This window comes from Melozone crissalis, unplaced genomic scaffold (assembly GCF_028551555.1).
Source record: "Melozone crissalis strain CALT ecotype California unplaced genomic scaffold, PUWL_Pcris_2 ptg000013l_1, whole genome shotgun sequence".
Lineage (NCBI taxonomy): Eukaryota > Metazoa > Chordata > Aves > Passeriformes > Passerellidae > Melozone > Melozone crissalis.
The window spans coordinates 13,441,541-13,461,099 of record NW_026535791.1 but is presented as its reverse complement, the minus strand read 5'-3'; the positions used below and the strand labels follow the sequence as shown (position 1 = coordinate 13,461,099).

The window sequence follows — 19,559 nt, the reverse complement described above, 5'->3', positions numbered from 1 at the left end:
CTCCACCCTGGAAAGGATTCGCAACAACGTTTACAAGAGGATGTAATAGATCTTGGCAAAACTTTAAACTTTAACCTTAAAAGCCCAAAGCTACTGTTCAGAGATAAGTACTGGCTGCAGGTCAGGAAACAAGACTTATATCCTGATTCAGTTGCTTGCTACTGGAAGGAAATTGGACAACTCTCTTTCTTGTGTAATTAATTAATTATAATTAATTAATTAATTAGAATTAATTCTTGCCCTAGCAAATGACTGTAAGACATTCAGATTACAACTACTACTGTATCTTCTCACTAGGAGTGACTTACCCTTCCAGTTTCAAAATGAAGATGGTTTTTACCTTATACATCAAAAGAAGAAGTGTCACATGGCTGACAATATTGAAGGGCTTGTAGAAAGACTGAGGCAGCTGCTGCTGTTATCTGGAGTCTGATACACAGCTGTATGGAGAACTTTAATTATCTGAATGTTTTATTGTCTGATCTCCTCTTGGCTGTGAAAACTTGTCTAACTGGGGTGGACTGTAAACATGCCTGGATTTCTGTCTGATCACCAGTGCCACCACCCGGCTCTGACTGTCAGCACAAGGTGGTTGTAAACCCAACTCAAAATCTTAAAAACAATAGTTCCTGGAGATGACACGTGCACCTTTTCTTTATTTTGTTAGACACCCAAGAAAAGATAACACTTGGCTACAACCAGACAAATTCCGAGTGAGCCCAATATAAACTCAGGTTTGTATAGGCTCAGCCTCGTTCAATATCTGACTTACAATTGAAGAGACTGCACAAGGAATGCACTGTAGGATTCCAGCAGATATCCAGAGGTTTTGCTAAATCTCCAGAAACAGATTCCATCCTATTCAAAGTTTAAAATTAGGAGATTTCTTGCGAAAATCAGAATAAGATTTTTAACATAGGATCAAGGCCCTCTCTGAAAATCTGTGTTTAAAACTATAAAGAAGCAAGGAAAAGGTACATAACAAATGAGATAGAATGAGCCAAGAAGTTTTAACAGATAAGCAGGACAAATAAATAATCCTGTTTGAGGCCAAATATAGCATCCTGGAAGAGTCAGGCATTATGAATAGACATGAATTAGCTTTATTATAAATTTATCACATCCACGCAGTGACAATGGTACAATCTGATTTATTTCCCAGACCTTGTAAGCTCCACTGGTTGATACTTTGTAGTTGAAAAACATCAGGAGAGATGGTCTTGCCAAGAACATCAGAGTAAGAAAGTCAAAGCCTCTGCCAAGGCCATGAGTTCAGAGGGTGGGAAATTTCCAAGGCGAAATTTATCAGGGGCTTAAAAAGCATCCCAGTACCTGTGGAGAAAATCACCCTGAGCTTTCCAGAGCACTTTTAGTTGAAGACAGGAAGAAGAGCCCTTTTTTTTTTTTTTTTTTTTTTTTTTGTATGGTAGATGAGTAAATAGGTTTAGCTGATGAATCAGAGCAAAAAAACTGACTTTGGTCAGAACAAAAAAACTGAAGCACAGTGAGAATAATCCTTCAGTGGTGTCTACACTGCCTTACATTGCATGTCTTACAGATAGTCAATTCTCTCTACACCACTTGTCTGCAGGAGTACCATCCTGGCTGTCTCTTGACAAACTACAGGCTGCTAAGGGGACCCTCAGGAATATCTAACAACATGAAACTATTCACTGCACCCATTTGCAATATTAACAGGTTATTCCATCTCTTCTCCCAGTCATACAGAAAAGACAATCCAGGGTCCTTCCCTGAAGGTGCTCTGGTGTATTTCCTGCGAGGATTCTGACATCTGTCCTAGCAAACAGGCCTTTGATGTGTGCACTCTCAGGTCTGGATAGGTGCAAGTTTTCTATAGAATACAGTATGAACATGAAACACTAATGCATCATCTCTTCCCAACCAGTGAAGGCTGGTAGATGAAAGGCTCAATAAAAGCAAAAGGATTTGGTTTGCAAAAAATTATCTTTCACATAGCTAAGCTATGGAGCACCTTGTCACAGATGCTGCAAATAATGAAAATTTATATGGGCTCAAAAGGAGTTTTGGTAGGTTAAAGAAGAGAAACAAGAAGAAGGTTAGTTAGTAAATACACAGAAGCCACCTCTGCCTTGAGAAGTCACTGAGCTACAGATGGCTGTAGAATAGTATTCAAAAACCCTGTCATGATTTCTTGCCTACTGTATTCCAGACATCCATTCTGGACCTCCAGGTACTATCCTAGATGGATAAGGAACAGACACGTTTTTATTCTTCTGATTCAGGGTCCCCTGGGATTGAGCACACACAGAAGTTTCATCAAAGCACAATCCATCTTCACCCGCCTATGAGTTGCCCAAGGTCACTTAAAGTGTTGATGACAAAGCTACAAATAAAGCAGAATTGTCTCAGCACCTTCATTTATTCCAATGACTCAGTCCTGCCTGGACACAGAAAAGAAATAATTAACAAGCAATGAAGACAGCAAACCTGTAGTACAGCTCTAATTTGTCCTATTGCTCTTGCACACACCATTATTCTCTCCATATGTAAATGTTATCAGAAGTTATTTACATTTCAACATAAAAACTACGTATCACACTTTGCCTAATTTCCACTAATAATGTTTATGAAGCCATAATATTACAGCAAGCAGTAATTTATGGTGAAAGACAGCCATTTAATGGAAACATGTGGTGTCATGGAAATAATTCTGCTAAAATAAAACTGAGGAAACAGTTAACAATGTTATATTTTCAATATCAGGGTTCTGGATAACAACCAGTTGCTTGAATGCAAGAGAAGAAAAATCTTTCAAGTTCAAGTTTCAGCCAGGTTGCTGGCAGGACTTTGGGGTCATGCACTGCTGTCACATTCCACCCAGCTTCTGAATGCCAGCTTTGCAATGTAAAATATTTAAATATAATCCTTATATCTCCTAGTTCATACTTCTGCTAAGAGAATGCAAATATATAGTAAATTCCACAGCCAGGGAGCTATGTGTATGAAATTCTCAGAAAGATGGATGTTTTCTGCTTGTGTAGCTGCTTTTCAATAAGCTGTTGTACACTGTGTGCTTTTCTAACCTGCTTTGCCTATGTGTGCTCTTCTTAGGGAACAGCTGTGTAGTCATTTTAATCTGACATAAATCTGGCCTGTCTCTAATACAGTTAGTCCCACCATTCTTGTTCCCAGCTGCTCTGACTCACTGCCTCCCTCACTTATGTCCCTGAGCTGTAAATTGCATCAGGGATCACATCCTACTAAAAATGTAATCTGTCTCCCAGTTTGCTGAGTCAGGTTTAGCTTTGTGCTGTGTTAATCTGATTGAACTCTGTCCTGTCCCCTCCCTGTGCCACCCACAGCATGCTAGAAAACAGATTAATTCTTTAAAACATAGGGTTTTTTGATCCAGATCACCTCAGACATACAGTTCATTCAATAACACTTCAATCAATAAAAGCGTTAGCATAAACAACAAGGGATTGGGCCTGAAAAATATCTGCCTCTTTTCCAGTAGCTGCTGGACACATGCTGGCTCAAATACACTGTTTTGGCTCACAGAAGTACTTTCTCAGATGAAATATTAATAAACATATTTACAAGTATATATAAATCATAATCTTTCAAGCTTTTCAAATTGTGGCAGAGGATTTTGCTACTTTCTCATTCTTGGTTTATTCCCATATCTTTCTTCAGTGGATGTCTGTTCACCATCAGACTCAAAAAACCAGCCTGTATTTACTTCATGATCTGCAATACCTGGCTACATAGGCATGTCCTAAATAAATCCTAGAATGAAACCAATCAGAACAGATTCAGTCAACAAAATGCTTATTTTCATACAGTATTCTTTATATTAATGATCACGAATGTAAGGTGAAAAAATTGAAACAAGTCTGAACATCTGTATATGAGATTTCAAAACCTTAACAAAAAATTAGCCATTTTAAAGTTTTGTAGAAGGGTAATACTTCTCATCTTTGTTGCGATCAAGAAGATCATAGAGAGGAAGGGAAAATCTTAGCGTACTGACAAATAAAAATTTATTGCTTGTAAAAACATACTTTTTACATAATCATCATATAACATTTCTACATAATCATCTTTATATAGCATTTTCATTTAATTGTATCCTGCTAATATAGTAAATAAGCATAATGAGCATATGGACTTTTTTTTTTAATTTAAAAATAAATCAATGGGTCACCTTCAAGACTTGTCACTAAATGCTGTTTGGTAAAAGGTACAGGAAAATGGTGTACATGGAAAGTAGAATGTTTTCACTGTTCAGGTAAAAAATTTTGTGGTGTTTTAAAGTATTGGACCAAAATGAGATTCATGGGTGAGGACGAATCCTTGATATGGCTTTTGTAAGATTGTTGTCTTAAAATGTAAATACAGACATGATATAACTCATATGTCTGGTGTTTCATCTGGAGATTAGGATACTCCTAATGGATATCCTCATGGATTAGGATACTTAGGATACTCAGCTGTACTGGGGTGACAGATACAAATGAATGAGCTTGGTTTACAAAAAGTCTTGTTGGCTTGGCAATTTGCTCAAGATTATTTATTATTATTGCTGTTATTTACCAATGTCAGTAATTCAGGGTATTATCACTGAAGGGGTATCAGGGGGAGCCAAAGATGATACAGAGACTCCATCATCAGAAGGCATGAAAAGACACTTTATTATTAGAAATCCACAGTTCTTGTAGAAACAATGGGGGGCCTAAGGCCTGATTGGCCTTTAGGAATCTTCTCTCACCTATTGGTCAAGAAGGGACAACTCCTTGTAAACACCTTTGACAAACAGAGATTGCCTGCCAGGTGCAGAGGTTGAGATAATAATTTTTATTCTTTCTCTGAGCTTTCTCACAGCTTCTCACAGCTTCCCAGGAAAATCCTGGGAGAGCTGTGTCTCCCTCTGTTCAGAGGATATGTGATTACCACAGGGTATGGGCTGACATCACAGTTAAGCAGCAGGGCCAAATACTGCCAAAGGGCAGCCTTGCTTCTAGCACACCCAGACATTTGCTCCCGACATGCCCTTCATGCCAACAGTGGGACACATCTGATGCTGCACTGAGCCACTTCGGGCAGTTAAACCCCAGAAAACTGAACCCCGAAAATGTGATTAAGCTTCAGCCAGTTTGGCCCTGTGACTTTCACATGTAAATAAAAACATCTGTACATAAATATTTTAGAACCTTACCAAAATAAAATCCCCAAAACCAACCAAACAAAAACCCCAAACCAATTTGAAAGGTCTGCAAATAAAAAACTTCTTTCTCTGTTGTGATCAATAGGCTGAAGAAGGGGAAAATCTGATGAACTTTACAGTTGTTTATAAAGAAAATGAAAGCTGAATTGTATTCTACGTATCTCTGTAATTCATAAAAATGTGAGAATGAAGGTGTGAAAAATATGTATTTTATGATTAGCTTTTTGAAAATATTAAAATGAATATTATATGTGTTGTTTTAGAAAGTAATGCTGTATTAATTCTCTTAAGTAGTGTGTTAAATATAGTTTTGGGTTATAAAAAATGTTAAAATAGAAACTATGCTATGTAGGATACTTTTTTTTAAGAAAGGACTCACAGTGAGATAGCGGCCACAGAACACCTAAATCTTTCAGAGAAAAAGAATTTCTTGCTCCCTTATCAGAAGAAACGAACTTCTTCCCGCCTCGAAGGTGCTGGTAGGATTCAGAGGAAGAAGCTGACACTGACCAGACAGAATCCTGTGTTTGAACGGAATTTATGCATCGTGTATGAAGTGTATGAATATGCAACAGGCTATTGCTTTTAAAGGTTAATCCTTTGTTAACGGGTGTCCTTTTATCGGGCTCGTGCTGCCCAGAAAAGGTATGCAAACGTCCATAACTCTTTGTCTCTATTGTCTCATATTGTCCTAATTCAAATTGTCCAAATTATTATTGCTCTAATTGTATTACTATTTTTATAACCATTTTATTTCTATTAAACTTTTAAAATTTTAAAAACAAGTGATTGGCGTTTTTTCACAAAGGTAAGTATTTGCCAGCAGAAACTTTTATTTCTTCTTTATCAGTCAGGAACTGTTATTCTGCCTGTGCAGCTCTGCTCAGCTAAGTTTGTAGCTTCCTTTTTAAAAAATTCACGTGACACTTCAGAGTCAGACTCTTCGCAGGCCAGAAACAGTGGGCTAACCAAAGAAGGGCTAATTTTTAAATCCCGAACGAATCTGCAGTCAGAGACCGACTGGCTCCTTGACCTTCAAAAATCGAGTCGCGTCTTGCTTGTTTTCAGCTGCCCCTCGTTTGCACAAAGGCGTTTTCTATTCCCGGTGCGCTCACAAGTCCCTGCGGGCTGAGAGGCCAGGATCCCAGGCACACAGCAGCACAGGGCACCTCTCCCTGTCGATCCTGCCTTGGAACCACGCTCCCTTCCTCACCAGCGACGTCACCACCAGGCGCACTCGCGCTCTCGGGTCACTCCCCCGCCAAGGGCCTGCCAAAACCCGGCATCCCGAACCGCGATTGGCGGATCCGCCCCCGCCTGCGCCGGCGGGACCGAGCCTCGCCGAGCTCCCGGGGCTGCCATGGGCGAGCAGGCGGCTCAGCCGCGGCGGCCGGGGGTCGGCGTGGGGGTGGTGGTCACCAGCGCCGCGCACCCCGGCTGCGTCCTCCTGGGCAAGCGGAAAGGCGCGCTGGGCGCCGGCACCTACCAGCTCCCCGGAGGCCACCTGGAGTTCGGGTAGGAGCCCCGCGCCCTCCCTCCCTCCCCGCCGTGCCCTTCCCTTGCCCGCCGTGCCCTGAGGCAGCAGTGCGGTGCCGTGCCGTGCCTTCCCTTGCCTGCCGCCCGCAGGGAGAGCCTGGCGGAGTGCGCGGCGCGGGAGACGCTGGAGGAGGCGGCGCTGCCGCTGCGCCACGTGCGGTTCGCGTCGGCCGTGAACGCGGCGTGCCCGGCCCAGCGCTACCACTATGTCACCGTGCTCATGAAGGGCGAGGCCGAGCCGGGCGCCGAGCCGCGCAACCAGGAGCCCGACAAGAACGAGGGTGAGTAAGGATCTAGTCGCCGTGCCGCGGGCAGGGACACCTCCCACTAGGTCAGGCGGCTCCCAGATTCATCCAGCCTGGCCTTGAACGCTCCCAGGGATGCGGCATCCGCAGCTTCTCTGGGAAATGAAAAGGCTGCTCAGGCAAAATGACTCTGTCACCTGTCTTTGTATTGGTAGTTTCTATATGATCCTTCTAGACTTGAAGAGGAAGAATTGTTATATCACAGAAACAAAGAATATCCTGAATTGGAAGGGACCCCCAAGCATCATTAAATCTCATTCCTGGCCCTGCACGGGGCAGACTCAGCAATCCCGCCTTGTGCCTGAGCTGTCCAAGCACTCCTTGAGCTCTGTCAGGCTGCACTATGGAGCCTATTCCAGTGCCCCACCACCTTTCCCTAACATCCAGCCTAAAACTCTCCTGCCACAGCTTCATGCTGTTTCCTTGGGTCCTGTCTTAACTCTTTACTCAGATTTTTCTTCCTTTTTCTTTTTTTTTTTTTTTTTTTTTTTTCCCTACAGGCTGGGAATGGGTCAGATGGGATGAATTTCCTCCAGCAGATCAACTGTTCTGGGCCTTACGCTGTTTAAGAGAGCAAGGCTACAATCCTTTTACAGAGGAGCTCGATCATCTAAAGGGGTACACGGGAAGTCACCAATTAGAGTAAAAACAAATTGTATGTTATGTAACAAACTAAAGGACAGACCTGCTTTTTTGGTGTAAAAGAAAAAAAGATACGAAGTGCTCACCCTGCCCATGTGAAAATATTATCTTTTCCCAAAGAAGAACATGCCAACTGTTTCAGTGCTTTTCCCATATTTCACATGATGGTTGTCTCTCATTCCAGACCCATTTCTAGGTTTAGTAGTTAATAATTAACAATTTCTTTTACAGAAAACTCAGTGTTTTATCTAGTTAGTCTTTACACTGATGACCAGCCATTTGAAAATCAGCACTAGCCAGGGAAGCTTACTCACTTAAAAGCAGTTGCAGCAAAACTTACTCATTCAAACCTGCTTTCCTGTAATTATTGGACCAATTTTAAAACTTGGCCTTGTCTCTTAGCTTCACTTATGAAGCTACTGTCATGAGCAAAAGTTACATTTAATAGACAATGCCTTTTTTCCCTGCAGACAGCAGTATACACTTGAAAATCAAAGGAGTATTATAAATGTGAAAAGATTGTCATGACTTATTGCAGGGAATGAAAGTTCCCTGACCCTTCTTGCCAGTTGTTTTCATAACAGAGTTCTGTTTAGAGCCTCAATTACATTGAATTTATCTGCAGAAATGTCTCAGATCTCTGCAATTTATCTGAGTTTGTTATTGAACTCTTGGAATGGAGAGGTGCCTACTCTACTAGGTTGACACATTTATAAGTGTAGCTCCATGGCAAAAATCATACTTAGTGGCTAAAAAGAGTTGTCAGTATTAAACGGCACGCATGGGTGTAGTTCCGTATGGCTGACTATTGAGATTTGGTGAAATTGTGGTGAATTGGTGAATTTTCAGTTTGACTGATTAAATGACTGTGTTGTTAGTGAATGTATTGGAATATGAATCCCAATATTATCAGTTAGATGGTGCCTGGGCCAGTCTGACCCTCGCTGCTGGGCCAAAGGCAGCAACTGTGGTGTAAATCACCCCAGAGATACCTTGGCTGCTGGAGATTGCAGCTGGGCACTGAGCAAGTCCAGGCTTGTCAGGAACTCCGTTTACCTCAGGAGAGAGAGCTTCTGGCGATGGTGAAGAGAAAAAGGAGAGGATTCCGCTGCAGGGTTTAATGTCCAGAAGTTTATTCCATGGTTACAGAGGTCTGGACGGGAGCAGCTGCTCCAGCAGAATAACGAGCACATGGCCTGATCACCTTTTTAAGCTCCCGGGGCAGGGGGAGGGGGGGGACAGATGAGCACCAACCAGGTGAAAGGGGCGGGGTCTCAAGGGACGAGGGACACCTAGACATAGGCCAATGACCCCTGGGCATAGGGGCATCTTTTGAACTTGACCAATCACACCATGCCTTGCTGGAATGTTAAGCCTGATTGACACAACACACTAAGCAAGGGGGCGAGGGGGAAGGGAGAGGCATATAGGCACACCTGGGAAAGGGACCCAGAAGCTTAAGACACACCGCAACATGAATGAAATTACAGTACCCAACAGTACATACAAAACCAAGAAGTTAATATTTTTAATTTTTCTAGAATCTGTCACTAATCTTGATTCTTTTCCAGCTGTTGTCACTAAGACATCAGTGATTAATTTTAAGATATAACTTTCAAATCACTGGTTGGCTCACTTTTTTTCTTGTCAGGGTTCTTTTATAGCATACCTCTTGTCTATTCCCTTTAGATACACTCATTGTACAAAAATGTTGTAAGGTTTCTTTAATTTCTTTTGAATAAAGTACAGGCACAATACTGAGAGATTAAAATTGCCTGGAATTATGAATTGACTTCTCAGTTCTTAAAAGAAATCAGCTTGAGGGATTTAAGGCTCTTCCTTACTTTGAACATACATTTTTTTAAATGGAGATGGCTCTTCTTGCTGAGAAACAGAGTGATGAGGCATAAGGATGCTACTGCCCCTGGCAATCCTCCTAATTAGAATTTGAAGTATTAATTATGTGCAACTTCCCTTAGGACAGACACCCGTTCTCTGAAGTGAAGAAAGAAGCAACGTTACACAGCAGTCTCGAAATGGGAAATTTCACCAAAATTTCCTTTGCTACTGTAACTTTGTAAAAATCTTATTTTTCTATTCAAAAGTGGAGATTTGCTTCCTGCAAGCAACCTTATGTACACTGAAAATTATTCCATTCAGCTGTCAACAAAGAAGCTGTGGGAAGAGTTGACAGATGTCCCGCCCATCTGTCACAAAGAATAATGAAGAAAAAAAATTAAATTATTTAGTACAATTTTTTATTTTAGAAAACATCTAGGTCCTGATGAGAGAACAGGGACCAGTGTAAAATGGTCTGTCATGCAATAAATACTTTCTTGGCATATTTTGTTAATGGATACATACATTCTATTTCTTGTAAATACACAAGTAGACACTGAAATGAGGACACAACAGTATCTCCATATGTCAACATTTCTGTATCTTTTCAAAATGGACAGATTAAAAGACTACAGTGCATTACTGCAACCAGCTGTCAGCATTCCCCAACTTAAATAACTTTGTATGTATCACACATTTATATTTCCCACCCCTCCAGAAAATGTGGTTCTCAGTCGATTTTAGCTGCCAAGACTCAGTCCTTTCAAGTAAGTCTTTACTTTGATTTTTGGTACTTTTGCTAAATAGGAAAATCTATTATGTTCATATCTAAGCCACCATATCATATCATGGTTCACTAAACTGCTTGTAACTGACAGAATTCACCTAAAATGGCATTACAGTTAGCCAGCACTGAGAAGCATACTCCTGAACTGCACATAGTTTGAAGCACTGATGCAAAGAAACTGATTAGAATGCATCTAATACCCAGAGTTTGATTTTATGCTAAGTGAACAGTGGGCAGTACTATTGCCTTACCTGTTTATTAGATGGAATATATTGGTTCCATTTAATCCCTTAACAGAGTAACTAGCAAACCAGAAAAAGAAGTGGTCATTGCTTTAGTTCCCTCTTTGTCTGAAAACAATCACCCACCTCCACAATATTTCAGTTGGTGAATTACATAGATACAGCCATAGAAGAGTTTTGAGTAGACTGTAACACTACACTTCCCATGAGCTTTAATTACATATGTTTGTATTTTGTTTCAAGAATGTCCTTGGAAGTTAGAAGATAAAAGAGGCTGGCGAACTGTGTGTGCTAAGACAGGGGCATTTAGAAAGAAAATACTAATCCTATTATCCAAAGCATTAAGAAATTCCATTTTGTAATATTGTGTATGATTCTGATCACTAATGTGAGCTAGAGAAGGGGTAGGCAAGGTTAACTAGAATGACTGAGACAGGGCACATGTATTTGGATTAATGTGAATTAAAGAGGAAAGACATTGGAGATAAGCACCCAAGAGGAGAACATGGTACTGAATAAAGGTTACAGTATGTACATATATTAATAACTTTAAGCTGTGAAAGAGGTGACAGTTTAATAACTCTGAAAATACTTCTAAAAGGAACAGCTGAGACAAAACAAATTCCCCATTTCTCTGAAAACAAAACCCACTGCCCCATATTATGTGATTGAATGTGACTGAAGTCCTTCTTTCTACAGCCTGAAGGGATTTGTACAGGTTGGTCACAGGTGGCAGCATTACTGGCAGCAATGTTTGAAAGATTACTTGAGCAAAGGAGGAATTACCTGATTCATCAGATACTTCCTGTGAGGAATCTACAAAATGGAAAAGGGAAGAGAATTGTGATCTATGCTGCAGGAAGCTGTGCTGCAGGACAGAAACCTTTAACTGCCAGGAGCAACAGTTCACATGAGTTTTGAAATTCTACCAGAGGGTTACATAAGAGAAAAGCAGCTGTCATAAAATGACTCCTTAAGCAAAACAGAACAAGGAAAGGAAAGCCAAGGGAAGTGCCTTTGGAAAGACAAAATAACATTGCAGCTGATGCAGGAAATGCAGTTGTGAAAGTAAACAAATCAGCAGGTTCAAAGAACTGAAAAAATTATAGATGACAGGGACAAAGAAATCCTTGAGCACTTTGATCTGAAAGGAGCTAAACCTGCAGCATGCCCCACAGTGTGTCACCTCCAGGGTCCCAGGACACTTAACCAAGTATTTGGGGCAGCTTGTGGGTGGGCACTGGCTGCTTCAGGGTCTGCCCAGCTTTGTGTGTGCGTGGAAGGGCTCACCTGAAAAGGAAGGACAGACTTTCCACTTCTGACTCCTCCTCAGCTGCTTCTAATGCTGACTGGGCATTTTGCATAGTGGAAAAGGGAGTACAAACTTCTGAAACTCAGTCAAAATTCAACCACATACTGGGATAAAATGTACTGAGTATTGAAGTTACATGGCAACTCATCTAAGATTCAAGTTTGGAAAACAAGTTAGATCAAAGCTGAGTTTATTTATGACAAATCATTCATTATATATTACAATAATTACAAACTCTTTTATTACACCTTATTGCCATATTTTTGTCCTTGATACACAGATGCTCAAGAACACAGATTTAGGCAGTAACAAAAAAAAGATACATTACAAACTTCATGTTTCATTTCTGTGGCATAGAAAAGGCTATCATCAAAAAAGTAAAGTTACTAACAAACATACAAGGGGATTCCCCTTACACATTTTTTCCCAGGAACTTATGTCATCTAATGTATAGTAAATACATATATATAAATATATATTTACACATCTCTTGCAAACATACATTTACACAATCACTGAAAATCTGACATCTCTCCCCCAGCAGACAGCTCCCAGACATTTCTCCCAGCTCCCAGAACATCTAACAGGAAAAAAACAAGTCTCTAGTCCATGGTTTTAAATTAGTCACCCTATTTCTGAGCCAGCTGTTATCTTCTCCCTACACGGGGCTGCTGGTGTAACAAAAGAATATTGCAGTTTGTGACAAACAGCATCTAACCTACCTTCACCACAGGAAAGGTCTACTAGGGATACTGTCCCCCTTGTACCTAGTCTGAGTCACTGCTGCTGCTTGAGGAGTCTGTTGACATAACTTCTACATCATCTTCATTCTCTTTATTGTGTCCTGGAGGCTCCAGCATGAAGTCATTACTATGATTAGGAGGTAGCATGTTCATTGACATATCACTTGACTGCCAAGGATACTGAGGAGCAAGCACATCTGGAAAAACAGAGGCATCATCAAGAAAACTTTCAGTTTTGTATATTGACAAATTCAACATGACAGCTCAACCAGAACTTCAATATAAAATCAGAACAAATCTTGAAATCCTTTCTAAATTTTGGATAGATTAAACCCTCCAGAAAGAGCTGGAAAACATCTCCTGATGGAGCAATTCTATAATTGTAAAAGTCTGCTCTGCCAGAGAGGCCCATTTATGTGAGTGGCTCTTGATAACTCATACTCAATACAGAGCTTTTCATCTTCAAAGCACAGTTTGAACCAATTCAGCATTCACAACTACTGGGAGTAATGAAAATTATCACAGTCTGTCAGTATGCAAAAATAGGTTAAAATATTAGATTTTAAAAAAATCAGGCAGAACATAAAAATTCAGAGAAAAAGGCTTTATCCAAATATGCCTGAAAAGCAGCTCAGAATGGAAGCTAGTGTTTTACATTGTGTGGCCATGCTTCAATGCTAGAAGCAGTCTGCTATTAAACCAGGCTGAATGGGTGTGCTAAGCAGCCTCAAAGCTTGGAGGCTACTGAGCAGTCCAGAAACTGGTGTGCACATTCACTAAGGACTCAGTAACTGGATATCTCTGCAGGAGTCTCCAAAAGGACTACATCCCATAATTAGCATTCTTAGGACATGCCTCCACACACCAACAGATTCAGCATCCCTACACAAAATGCCCAGGCAGCTTCAACTTTCTTGTAAATCAACGTTTCCCTCCTACCTTGACAGTCTGTGTGAGTGTTTAACCTGACAGAGGAGCCCAAGACTCAATCAAGAATTTTACTGGAGGAGTTTTTCCAGTTTCTCAAGGAAAATTCCTAAAATTCCTGGAAATCCCTTTCAGTTCTTATAGAGACAGCACTCAAAAGTAAATGGATCAAGTCTGCATCCTCTAAGGCAAAGGAGCCAGCCACAATGGGGTCTACTAAAACATACACAAAAAATATGCAACTTCTAGTTACCTTTCTTTACTAGGTATTCACTGCTAAGGAAGAACATTAACCACATTTTTTATTGCTTTACCTCTGATTTGCCTTTGCTAAGGGAAATGTATAACTGCTGTGAATCTATAAGCAATAAAGAAAAAACAAAACTGAGTTTCACTTACCTGGCAGCCTGCCTGCTGCAAGTGCATCCCCTGGTAAGTGTCCATTGACTCCATTGCTGGGTGGGTTGTTCATCTGACCCAAGAGACCACTTCTCATTTCCAGATCTGTGGGATATGGCCTACGTGGGTCCCCTTTAAGAAAAAAGGAAAAAGAATGCCTTGAAATATTTAACAATTGTCTTGCAGACATTAGCTTTAGCTTCAGAACCTAGCTGAATGACCAAAAAACCCCATACTCTGGTTGCTTGGATGAGTAATGACTATCACACCTGTTTATTAAAATTCAAGTCTGTCTTTCACTCAGACTTTGTTCACTCAAACTTGGCAGCAAAAGCATATTAAAAAAACCCCTAACAACCCAAAGCAACTCAAAACAAAACAAAAAAAAACCCCATCATGCTTAAAAGATATCTTTGCTCACCCTGCTACTTCACAGTTAAACAGCAAGGACAGGAATTGGATCAAACACATTTTCATTTTGGACAAATAAGGTTGTACCCAAAATTGAAACATGTCATAGTAAAAGTTTTGCTTCTGGCTCCACTGTTCACTAACATTATCTGAAAGAATATTGTAAGGGGCAAGAGGGAACACAACCAAACACACAGAAAAGCTCTTTGCATACTTGGCTTTGACTTATTATCAGGGTAAACATTCAGGGGAAAAAGGCAAACAAGGAAGAACAGAGGCCAGTCTGTTAATGAAAGCAGACAGTTTCATAACCTTTTGGAGATGTATGTGAAGTCCACAGGATTTTGGATATCCATTTTAGATAAAACTAAATATTTTGAATTAAATATTAAATATAACAGCTGAAAACAATTCTAGTCTAATAAACCCTGGTGTTTATCGCTGTATAAAAACATTTTAAGGGCAGATATTAACCATGATTTATTATTTAAAAAAAAATCTACTGTCATAAACACAACAGTTACCTGGTACCCACGTCAGAGGGGCACAAACAGCATTGCTAGCACTGATCCTATGGGCATATTTAATTATTTCTTCAGAGGAAATGGCACCTGGAAGAATGGAAAAAAATGTTGCTGCATTCTCAAGAGATTGCGTCATTTAATTATTTCAGAATATTGACCACCAATATCTAAAAGGCTGGGAATGTGATTTTGCCAAACATTAAGGGCCTGGTTCAAAAGCAATGACTGTTTAGAAGATTCTCAATCTATGCAAAGATGAGCTTTGCAGTGAACTGATTTTACACACACAAGTACTAAACACCTTCAATATCAATGGTTCTTCAACCTCATGAAAACCACAAACAATCTCTTAAACAAGAGTACTTGACAAGCACAAAAAAAGTCTAAAACTTCAGCTCCTGCTTACTATAGAATTTTCTCTAGCAAAGAAGTTTAATTTGTTTGTTTAGAAACTATAGGCTGTAGCCACAAGAGTCCTTCCAAATATGTGCTTGTATTAGATTAATAGAAACTTTATTCAATGCCTTGATTTTCTAGATGAAAGAGGCATAACAAAATGACAGAAGACACCATAAAAAAAAAAAAAAAAAAAAAGAAAAAAAAAAAACAACCAGAAAAAACCCAAGCAAAACAACCTTAAGAAAATGCCTTCCCTCCTCCAAAAAAAAGTTAGTTTGGTAAGTGCCACAGAATGGCAGGAATTGCTACAATTACAGTCTGGCATCACCTATCACCAGCTAGTCAGTGTGTGCATATACACACAAACATTCTCTTCCTTTCCTTAGCAAACCTCCTGAGGAAATCTGGTAAGGTCCTTAAGTAATCAGACATATTATTATCAGTCCAAGAAGACTGCTGAGACACTTTCATATTAAAATATGCTTGCCACAAAAAAAAAATAAAATTCAATGCTGTCTTTATTCTGAGAAAATGGTTACAGTTTCATAATGAAATGGAAATTTGTTTACACACAAAGCATCTGAAATCTGTGATGGAAGAATTTAAAAAAATTTCAAAGGCCAAATTTGAGCTCACTAACAACTTTCTTTAGAATTGCATTTACTTAGTATGTACAATTATGGATACTCACCTTTTCGTGCTTTTTCAATTGATTTCAGTTTTTCCTTTGCTTGATAAACAGCTGTTGCCTAGTTGTAAAAAATAAAAACCCACAAAGGAAACCAAACCTTCAATGCATCTTTCATTTATAAACATCTACATAAAGTCAGCTTTGTGAATAAACCCTTCCATTTAATTGCATTTTAGAAGAGAAACTTCTGTGAACATTTTCCAAATATACTGAAATAAAGTAGATTTAAAAGCAAATTAGCATTATTTTAAAAAAAAACTTAATACCATGAATAACTAAACAGTGTTTGACTACTGAGAAAAAATCCAAACCAATAAGCTCTTATGAAGTTTTAAATATTTAAATCTTCTCAAACTAACATAACACCACTTTGCCCAGAACCACCTTTTCTACAAGAAGATGCTCAAAAGCAAACACATCATTATGAACTTACCAGTATGTGCTCTGCTTCTTTAAGCTGTTTCTGCAGCTGCTGAATATCATTATCCCGCTTTTCTACTACCTTTTCTAAGAGCTGCATTTCATGATGGATTTTTCCCTGATCCACTGCCAACTTCATCAGCTCTTGAAACTCTCCATCTCTCTGAATCAGCAGTTCCAGGATCTATTGAACAACAGTTTTGTACAACTTTTAATTTGGCTAGAGTAACAACACACCCTCAGTCATGCTACAAAGAAGAGCAAATGGCATCCATAGGAGTATTTTTGTTTGAATGAAAAATGAAACAAAATTTCTTCCTGTTTGCAGAAACAGCCTATGAAGCACATAAAAAAATGAATAAAAAACAGGAGAACCAAAAATGCCTTTGCAGCAGGGCCAAAGCCCCATTGTGACCATTAACTCGAATGGACAAAGGGAAAAAGAATGGAAAAAAGTTAGAAGTAAAGCATTATGCTTACCCAAAGAAACACAATTCAGAAAGTCAGCTTACCTGGCTCTCCTCTCCTGGTTGTGGAAGTTTTTGGTTTCTTGAAATTGCCAAAATTTCAATTAGCTCCCTGAAAGGAGAACTCAGTTTGAACAATTTTCGAAGGCATTCTCACATCAAGTCATCCCAAAATTACGCCAAATTTACGCAGAGGACTGGTATCATTACGAAAGCATTCATGGACCTGAGTATTTTATATTTTTTAGTACAGTGTGGACAAGGATTTTTCAACCAAGAAAACACATTTTTTTCTTTGTTATTTGAGCTATTATTTGTTATTTGAGCTATATTTGTTATTTATCATGAAGCTCCCATGTATTTGAACTCAAGAAATGTGCTAAGTTCCTGTTAAACCATAAAAGACATAAACAGAAGATGAGAGAAGAAACAGCATAATGGAGTGCCCTCAGACCCTTCTTCTACTACCTTTATTTGTTGCAAGAGGGTCTTCACTGTTTTACTTCTCTACTTTTCTCCATTTTTTCCCCAATATACTTGTTATTTAGAGCAACTAAGTCTGCACTTTCAAACACCAACAGAGTCTGTTATGGAACTACTTTTACAAGTATTTCCACAAGAATATATTAGCTGTGCATCAAGCACACAAAAAATATAAAAGAACCCTGGTAATATTCTGGTGCTGGAAGTGCTTCTCAAACAGACCTCTTGATCACTCTCCCAGATATCCAGATATTCTGCCACTGTTCTGAAGAACCTCTGGGTATCACAATGCAAAAAGGCATTTTCTGTAAACTGAGCAAAGTTATTTGGCTTCTAAGACTCTGAATGACAGTTCAAGCCTAAGCACGGAGACACTGCCCTTGCAAGTACTGGTTATTTGCTTGGTCCAGCTCATTGGGGTGTGAGTAATACAGCAGTGGAGCCAGAAATGTCTCCAAAAAAACCCAGTAATGCTCTGATCTTGGTCTATGTCTCTTGCTCACTCCTGAACACTACTATGGTTACAAACAATTAGAGAATAAAGAAACTTGTCACTGTTACTAAAGCTTTATTCCATCTGACCAACAATGAGCAGCAGCAAATCCATTTTAAGTAGGTCAGCCACCACCATCGAGGGTGATGTCACAGGGCGCTGTAATTCTGCCCTGTGTCAGCCAGATAATGCACAGATGTAGATTCAAAACTACAGAAAGGCGACAGATTAGACATGTGGCCTAATTTCTGCCCCTACCACCAAACGAGTACTGTGACAGAGAAAGGCCTACCCCCAGGGTGCTGCAACACTTTGCTGATCAATAGGAAGATTCTCTAAATGCCACTGAGCGTTGCTGCGGCTTCATTGTGGTAGAACACTAGCGTTCCAAAAAAAGTAAGTAATTTAGATAAGGAACAAGTTTGTTTTCATTTTTCCATAAACACATGCTCTCCAGCAACTCTTGTGTCACAATAAAATCTGTGACTGAGGAGAAAGCTTAACCAGACACAAGCAGAGCAACTCACCAATAGCTTATCCTCCTCTTGGTAATCACTGAGCAAGCGAGCCATACACATGGATAGCACAGCTTATTTCCTCTGAAAGTGTTTTCCTAAGCTCCTGCTCTCCCTGAGGTGTGGAAAATAATTAGGAACTATCTGAACTTCACTGCCAGCTGTAGCTCCACGACATGGTTGACAACGGGGATGGGGATTACCAGCCAGGACTCAAGACCCTGGATTACGTATCTGAGCATTTCTATCACTGAAGAGGAGCTCTGCAGCCTACTTGGAATGAATGTAGCACTAATACAGGCAGTGACCAGGAGAGCTGATGTCATGCAACACCATCTACGCATTTCTGACTTAAGCATATTTTTTAGTGAGTAATAGAATGCCTAAAATCAGCGTGTGAGTGCGCACTTCACAGAAAACGCAGGTGTCAACCAAGTGACAAAGGCAAGTGGGAGAAAAAGGGAGTTGCTCCTTCTCTCTGCAAACCACCGATGCTTTCCCACAGGGACGAGCGCGGGCAGCGCTGCGCAGGGCCGGGCCGAGCCCCGCCGCAGCTCCAGCCCCTCACCCGCAGAGCCGGCCTGGGGACGGCCAGAGAGCAGGAGAAGGCGAACCCGAGCGGCTCGGGCCAGCGCCGGCTCCAGTCGCGCCGGGCCCCTCCCATCCCACCCTCGGGGGCTGCCGCTCCGCCCGCCGTGCACGCACCGCGCCGGGAGCCCTCACCCCGCCCCCGGTGCCCCGCCGCTACCCGGGGCCGACGGGGGCCCGAGCGCGGTACCTGGCCAAGAGCTCGAGATCCTCCAGCGCCGCCAGGAGCCGGTCCCGGGTGCTGCTCCGCTCCCCGCCTCCCCCGCCCGCCGCCGCCCCGGCCCCGGCTCCGGCTCCGGCTCCGGCTCCTACCGCCGCCGCCGCCATCGCCATCCGGGCGCGGACCCGAGCGGGAACAGCCCCCGGCCGGCGCGGGCGGGCGCGCGGCAGCGCCCCCGGTGGCGGACGGACGGGCTGCAGCCGCGAGGCGGAGCGCGCATGCGCGGGGCGGGGGGGCGGATCCCTCCCCGCGGGGGCCGGCGGGGCTCGTCCCGGGGACCGGGGTGTGAGGGGAAGGGAGGGGAGGGCGGTTCTGCCTCATCGAGGCCACATGCGCGTCTGTGAGAGGCCTGTCTTGAGGCGGGGTTGCTGCGCAAGGGTCTGCGCTTGTTGCTCTTTGAATCACAG

General features: G+C 41.3%; 2 protein-coding genes across 2 annotated transcripts; one reads left to right on the top strand and one right to left on the bottom strand.

Annotated features, from left to right (window-relative positions):
- The first annotated feature begins 6,569 nt into the window (after positions 1 to 6,569).
- On the top strand, positions 6,570 to 8,515 carry NUDT15 (nudix hydrolase 15). The gene is made up of 3 exons (XM_054271922.1): positions 6,570 to 6,724; positions 6,836 to 7,026; positions 7,551 to 8,515. Exons 1-3 carry the CDS (start codon positions 6,570 to 6,572, stop codon positions 7,694 to 7,696), a joined length of 492 nt encoding a protein of 163 aa, XP_054127897.1. The 3' UTR covers positions 7,697 to 8,515.
- A 3,530-nt stretch (positions 8,516 to 12,045) lies between these two features.
- Positions 12,046 to 19,265, bottom strand: MED4 (mediator complex subunit 4). Its single transcript, XM_054272006.1, has 7 exons — positions 19,123 to 19,265; positions 16,899 to 16,965; positions 16,400 to 16,570; positions 15,967 to 16,024; positions 14,877 to 14,963; positions 13,942 to 14,073; positions 12,046 to 12,812 (listed from the first exon to the last, which is right to left on the bottom strand). The coding sequence occupies exons 1-7, from the start codon at positions 19,263 to 19,265 to the stop codon at positions 12,640 to 12,642; spliced, it is 831 nt and encodes a 276-aa protein (XP_054127981.1). The 3' UTR covers positions 12,046 to 12,639.
- Positions 19,266 to 19,559: the final 294 nt, after the last annotated feature.